Consider the following 7,027-nt stretch of genomic DNA (forward strand, 5'->3'; position numbering starts at 1 on the left):
ACCGTGTTAGCCAGGATGGTCTCGATCTCCTGACCTCGTGATCCGCCCACCGCGGCCTCCCAAAGTGCTGGGATTACAGGCATGAGCCTCCTTGCCCGGCAAAAGTATTCTTTATCAGAAAGTATACATTGTCAAACTTCTTTTTAGAAAGCTAATCATAATGAAGACTCCTATCATTATGATTCCACGTTGTTTCACTAATCTTCCTGCATCTTTGCCACCATTTGCATTACTTTTTGTTTTTTTTTTGAGATGGAGCCTTGCTTTGTTGCCAGACTGGAGTGCAGTGGTGTGATCTCGGCTCACTGCAACCTCTGCCTCCTGGGTTCAAGCGATTCCCCTGCCTCAGCCTCCTGAGTAGCTGGGACTACAGGCGTGTACCACCATGCTTGGTTAATTTTTGTATTTTTAGTAGAGAGGGGATTTCACTATATTGGCCAGGATGGTCTCGATGTCCTGACCTCGTGATCCACCCACCTTGGCCTCCCAAAGTGCTGAGATTACAGGTGTGAGCCACCGCTCCTGGCCCATTTGCATTACTATTAATCATCTTTTTTGTATGTGGCATAAGAAACGTGGAATTCCATTTTATATTATTAATTTAAAAATGAATTTGAACATTTTTCTTCAGAATATTACAAGTTATTTGCATTAAAAATTAATCTTATTCAGTGAAATGAAATTATTTTAATGGGAGCATAAATTTGTTACAAATTTTATATACATTGCACTACAAACTTACCAAGCATTACAGCTAATGCCACTTTTCATTTGTTTTGATACTTCAACAGTCCTATCGCAGAAGTTCTTCAGTGTTTGCTGGAAAGCAGGGCTTCATCACCCTTCGTGATCTGTTCAGATGGGCTGAAAGATACAGATTGGCTGAGCCGACTGAGAAGGAGTATGACTGGCTACAACATTTAGCCAATGATGGTGTGTTTTCAGTCAAATGCTCTCAATATATAGTTATGTTAAATGTCAAACTTTTTATTAAAACAAATCTTGCCTCACATTGTGATTGATACATACATTTGACTAGGTATTCCAGAGAGCCTGTTTCCCTCCAGTTCTAACAGCTTTTGTAAGTGATCTTATTCCTGCAGGCCTCTGTGCTAATAAGGACTGGTTGCTAAGGTTTTCTTACTCTTTGCTTCAGGTAGCCACATGGGGGAGTCAGGATATGGGCATAGCCTCTTTGGGAGTTTAGGCAGATGGTTGATGGTAGCTTTGTGGGCCATTTTTCTGCAGTGTCACCATAGGTGGTCTGGCTAGTGCCTTACAGACATACAGAAAGTTGATTTGTCAGAAAACATTGGCATTCTGAGAGAAAGAATTTATATAACCCAAGACTCAGATTTTGTTGTTTTCCTTTAATGCATGGGAAAAATGTGTTACTGTTCGTGATAGGATACACAGTGTTTTGGAATCTTCTGATTTGAAAAGTGCTGATGATTGATTAATGGGCTAGTTACTAAGTAAGAAGAGTATATAAAACTAGTAGAAGAGATTTTTTCTCTACTTGTAAAGAATATTTACATAGAGGAATACTTTTTAAAAAACTTTTTTTTTTTTTTTGAGACAGAGTCACCCTCTGTAGCCCAGGCTGGAGTACAGTGGCGTGATCTCAGCTCACTGTAATCTCCACCTCCTGGGTTCCGGGTCCTGGTTCAAGCAGTTCTCCTGCCTCAGCCTCCTGAGTAGCTGGGATTATAGGCATGCACCACCATGCCTGGCTAATTTTTGTATTTTTAATAGAGATGGGGTTTCACCATGTTGGCCAGGCTGGTCTTAAACTCCTGACCTTGTGATCTGCCCACCTCGGCCTCCCAAAGTGCTGAGATTACAAGAGTTAGCCACCGTGCCCAGCAAAACTTTTTTATTGCGGTGTAACATACAGTAAAGCATTTTCCCATGTAAAGCATCACCTAGACCAAGATTTAGAATATTTCCAATAACTCAGTAGGTCTCTTGCCAGTGGAGGTAACCACTACCCTGACTACTGTCACTACTAACTGACTCCTGTCTGATTATCACTACTAATCTGATTGAAAAGAATTTTGCCTGTCCTTGAGTTTCACCTAGCTGACATCATGCAGTATGTACTCTTTGGGTTCTGGGTGTTTCACTAAACCTGATGTGAGATTCAGTCATGCTGTTATGTGTATCAGGACTTCATTCTTTTTTCTTTTTCTTTTTATATGGTAATCCACTGTATGAAGATGCCACAGTTTCTTTATCCATTCTCTTGGTGATGGACATCTGGATCATTTTAATTTTTTAGTTATGAATAAAGCTTCTCTGAACATCGTGTATATGTCTTTTGACACACACATGTTCATTTGTGTTTAAGGATACTAGAAGTCCTATTGCTGAGGCATAGGGCAGGTATATGGTTAGTTGTAATAGGCTCTCCTAGTTTTCCCATGTAGTTTTTCAGATTTCTACCTCACCAGCAACGTATGAGAGTTGCTCTTGTTCCATATTCTCAATGTCCCTTGGTGTTTCCAGTAGACACTTGATGATTCCTTTCCTCCTCTTCCTCCTCCTTCTCCCAGGTTACATGCTTCTGGCAGGTCGAGTCAGGAAGCAGGAGGAAGTTGATGTGATTCAAGAAGTCCTTGAGAAACATTTCAAGAAAAAATTGTGTCCTCAATCTCTTTTCTCCAAAGAAAATGTTGTAAAATTGCTGGGTGAGTAGGCCAAAATCCCTAGAGGAGTATGATTTGAGTTGTACTCATTAGAATCTAAGTATTTATTTTTTCTTGGATAGGTAAATTGTCTAGTCAGATATCCACATTGGAGTCTAACTTTGGCCACATCGTGTGGACTGAGGGCATGCGGAGACTCACGATGCTGGTGGGAAGGGCATTGGAATTTGGTGAACCTGTGCTGCTGGTTGGAGACACTGGGTAAAGATCTGTGACAGTGACTCATAAGGGTTCATTTCAATTCCATGGGATTACGTGAGTTATCGCTGAAAAACTCATGAAAGTATTAATCCCCCCTTCCTTCTTCTTTTTTCTCTTTTTAAGGAAGAAACTAAGAGCAGGTGGGGGGCTAGGGGAGGGATAGCATTAGGAGAAATACCTAATGTAAATGATGAGTTGATGGATGCAGCAAACCAACATGGCAAATGTGTACCTGTGTAACAAACCTGCACATTCTGCACATGTACTCTAAAAAAAGACAGAAGAAAATAAGAGATCTGTTACTGTTTAGTTTCCTCTACCTTCAGACTAGTTCTTTGTTTATGGAAAAGAATGACTTTATTATTACTATTTTCGGAGATGGAGTCTCACTCTGTTGTCCACGCTGGAGTGCAGTGGTGCGATATGCCTCACTGCAGCCTTGACTTTCTGGACTCAAGTGATCTTCCTGGCTCAGCCTCCCAAGTAGCTGGGACTACAGGCATGCACCACCACCCTTGGCTAATTTTTAATTTTTTTTGTAAAGTCAGAGTCTCAGCTGATTGTGGTGGTTCATGCCTGCAATCACAGAACTTTGGGAGGCTGAGGCAGGTGGATCACTTGAGCTGAGGAGTTCGAGACCAGCCTGGGCAACATGGCAAAACCCCGTCTCTACTAAAAATACAAAAATTAGCTGGTTGTGTTGGCGTCTGCCTGCAGTCCTAGCTACTCAGGAGGCTGAGGTAGAAGAATCGCTTGAGCCTGGGAGTCAGAGATTGCACTGAACTGATATCATGCCATTGCACTCCAGCCTGGGCAACAGGAGTGAAGCCCTGCCTTAAAAAAAAGATGGAGTCTCACTGTGTTGTCCAGACTGGTCTTAAACTCCTGGGCCCAAGTGATCCTCCTGCCTTGGCCTCCCAAAGTGTTGGGATTACAGGCATGAGCCACTGTACCTGGCAAGAATGATTTTTTGCTTCATCGCATTGAGGGCAGTTTTTGTCTGTTTAGTTCTTTTAAACAGTGAGATTCATTCTATACATGTATAGAGAAGAGCAGATAAACTAGTGTCTGTTGAAAGTCTATAAAGTCTGTAAGGATTAGATTTCTTTTCCCTCCCTTGGTGGTGGCTTTTTTTTTTTTTTAGGCGGCATTTCGCTCTTGTCGCCCAGGCTGGACTGCAATGGTGCAATCTCGGCACTCTATAACCTCCGCCTCCCGGGTTCAAGTGATTCTCCTGCCTCAGCCTCCCAAAGTGCTAGGGTTGCAGGCGTGAGCCACTGCGCCCAGCCGGTGGTTGTTGATAGAACTAGGATGGAGTTTGTGCAGTACATACCTTCTGGATAAGGAATATGGGAGAGTGCAGTCGTGCAGAGGGGTGCCGTGAGCCTGGGGTTGAGGTTCCACATTGGCCAGCACTGTTTGCTGCTGCAGTGAGACTCCTACAGTGGTTCTTCTCTTTTGCTGAGGGGGGTGTTTGTGGATGTGTATTTGAAACACATACCTTGTTAATCAGTTGCATATCTCTAACAGGTGTGGGAAAACTACTATCTGTCAGGTATTTGCAGCCTTGGCAAATCAGAAATTATACTCTGTCAGCTGCCACTTACACATGGAGACATCCGACTTCCTGGGTGGCCTGCGGCCAGTGAGACAAAAGCCAAACGACAAGGTTTGTCCAGCAGCAAGTGTTCCAGTTATTTTAAAAAACTGCAGTTAGCTGTGCATGAGTCTGTGGTGGGGTTTCTGGAGCTGGGTTCTGGTTTGGTTAAATGTGCATATCTGCAGATTTTCTCCGGTCTACAAGGGCCTTCACAAGCATTCTGGTGCGCAAGTTCTGTCTCCTGTTCTCAGATTCTTACTTTCCTCGGAATGCCTACTCACCCCTGGAAACACCAGCCAGCTGCATGTATATTGTCTGTGGAGCCACCTGCCCTTTAATTTTCCCCACTTTTTCAAATTATAGGAAGAAATTGACACATCAAGACTCTTTGAGTGGCATGATGGGCCTCTGGTTCAGGCCATGAAGGAGGATGGCTTTTTCCTCTTGGATGAGATCTCATTGGCTGATGACTCTGTCTTGGAAAGACTCAACAGGTGCGTGCCTGAGAGGTTTGCCTTCTGTTTGATATTTTTGCTCAGGTGATTGATGTGATTTTTATAGATAATCTTGTGCACAGTAATACTCCTCATAGGTGCACCTTAGTAAATGCTTGAAATTATTAGTGTATTACCATGTCTTTTGGCTTTAGCATTCAATGTTTCCTAAATTTCTAGGTTTTTTTTTTTTTGATATAAATAACCAGAACAATGGGATCGTGGAATGGCAGGGCTAAAACATGAGCCAAAGTCAAAACTATTTTTTAAGATGAATTATAGGCCTACTCTCTTAATATTTTGAAAGAACTGTAGTCAGAATCCTATCCCATGGCTGTAAGCCGTCATTAGACCTCAGACCAATATGAATCTTGATGTAGTAACACCCATTTTTTCTCTTTTGAGATATAGTTTACATGCATAATTTAGCGAGTTTTAGTAAGTTTATAATCCCATGATGGGTTCTTCTTGCAAGCTATATGCATAGAACTGAGTCACTGAGTTAGTGGTATTGCAATAGAGAAAGAATTTAGTAGTTGCAGAGTTAGCCAAGTGGAAGCACAGGAGTTTATTACTCAAATCAGCTTCCCTAAAAATTTAGAAGATAGAGGTTGGTTTGTTTGTTTGTTTTTTTAGACAGAGTCTTGCCCTTTCTCCCAGGCTGGAGTGCAGTGGTGTGATTTCAGCTCACTGTAACCTCAACCTCCCAGGTTTTATTCTTGTGCCTCAGCCTCTTGAGTAGCTGGGACTACACGTGTGTGCCACCATGCCTGGCTAATTTTTGCATTTTTAGTAGACATGGGGTTTCGCCATGTTGGCCAGGCTGGTCTTAAACTCCTCACCTCAGGTGATCTGCCCACCTTGGCCTCCCAAAGTGCTAGGATTATAGGTGCGAGCCACTGTGCCCTGCCTGGAGGCTAGGGTTTTTTTGTTTGTTTTTTGAGACGAAGTCTACCTCTGTCACCCATGCTGGAGTGCAGTGATGCCATCTTGGCCCACTGCAACCTCTGTCTCCTGGGTTCAAGCCATTCTTGTCATTCAGCCTCCTGTGTAGCTGGGACTACAGGCATGTGTCACCACTCCCAGCTAATTTTTGTATTTTTAGTAAAGATGGAGTTTTGCCATGTTGGCCAGGCTGGTGTCAAACTCCGGACCTCAAGTGATCCTCCGGCCTCTGCCTCCCAAAGTGCCGGGATTACAGGTGTGAGCCACTGTGCCCGGCTGAGGCTAGGGTCAGAGGCCTAGGGAATGGGGAATGCTGTTGGGACAGGTTTGAAATCACAGGAAGTTAAGTTGTCTTTTTGCCCTGAATAAGTTCATGGGATCGTAAGACCTGTTGAGCAACTTTCTTGGTATGGGTTTCCATTCTAGGTGGTGCTAGCCATTCTGTCAGAATCAGGGTCTGAAAAGTACCTTAAACACTAATCTTAGGTTTTATAATAGAGATGTTATAGGAGCAGTTGGGAAGGTTATTCAATCTTGTGACCTCTGGCTGTGTCCTGAGCCGTAATTTTAACCTTGTAGTTAGTTTTATGAAGGTGGGGGTTAGTTTTGGGAAGGTTAGTTTTACTTTTGTTTTAAAGTTAAACTATAAACTAAATTTCTCCTGTACTTTACTTGGCCTACGCCCAGGAATGAACAAGGGCAGCTTGGAGGCTAGAAGAAAGATGGAGTCAGTTAGGACAGGTTTTGTGGTTTTTTTTTTTTACTGTCATAACTTTTTGTTAGATTTTTTTCTCACTCATAATTTTTGCAAAGGTGATTTCAAGCTTTGCAACCATCACGATTTAGTTTTTGTGTTTTGTTTTGAGACAGTGTCCTGCTGTATTGCCCAGGCTGGAGTGCAGTGGTATAGTCTCAGCTCATTGCAGCTTCTGCCTCTTGGGTTCAAGTGATTCTTGTGCCTCAGTCTCCCGAGTAGCTGGGATTACAGGCGTGAGCCAACACACTTTGCTAATTTTTGTATTTTTAGTAGAGATGGGTTTTCACCATCTTGGCCAGGTTGGTCTCCAACTCCTGGCCTC

The 7,027-nt window shown here is 43.0% G+C and overlaps 1 protein-coding gene across 1 annotated transcript in view; it reads left to right on the forward strand.

Moving 5' to 3' along the window:
- MDN1 (MDN1, midasin homolog (yeast)) overlaps positions 1 to 7,027 on the forward strand; it is a 199,369-nt gene that overhangs the window by 91,313 nt on the left and 101,029 nt on the right. Inside the window, exons 27-31 of the mRNA XM_011984463.1 lie at positions 792 to 933; positions 2,556 to 2,690; positions 2,771 to 2,909; positions 4,440 to 4,578; positions 4,873 to 5,003. Coding sequence (XP_011839853.1) covers positions 792 to 933; positions 2,556 to 2,690; positions 2,771 to 2,909; positions 4,440 to 4,578; positions 4,873 to 5,003 — 686 coding nt within the window. The remainder of the gene's footprint in view (positions 1 to 791; positions 934 to 2,555; positions 2,691 to 2,770; positions 2,910 to 4,439; positions 4,579 to 4,872; positions 5,004 to 7,027) is intronic.

Source organism: Mandrillus leucophaeus, unplaced genomic scaffold (genome assembly GCF_000951045.1).
Source record: "Mandrillus leucophaeus isolate KB7577 unplaced genomic scaffold, Mleu.le_1.0 Scaffold268, whole genome shotgun sequence".
In the NCBI taxonomy this organism is placed as follows: domain Eukaryota; kingdom Metazoa; phylum Chordata; class Mammalia; order Primates; family Cercopithecidae; genus Mandrillus; species Mandrillus leucophaeus.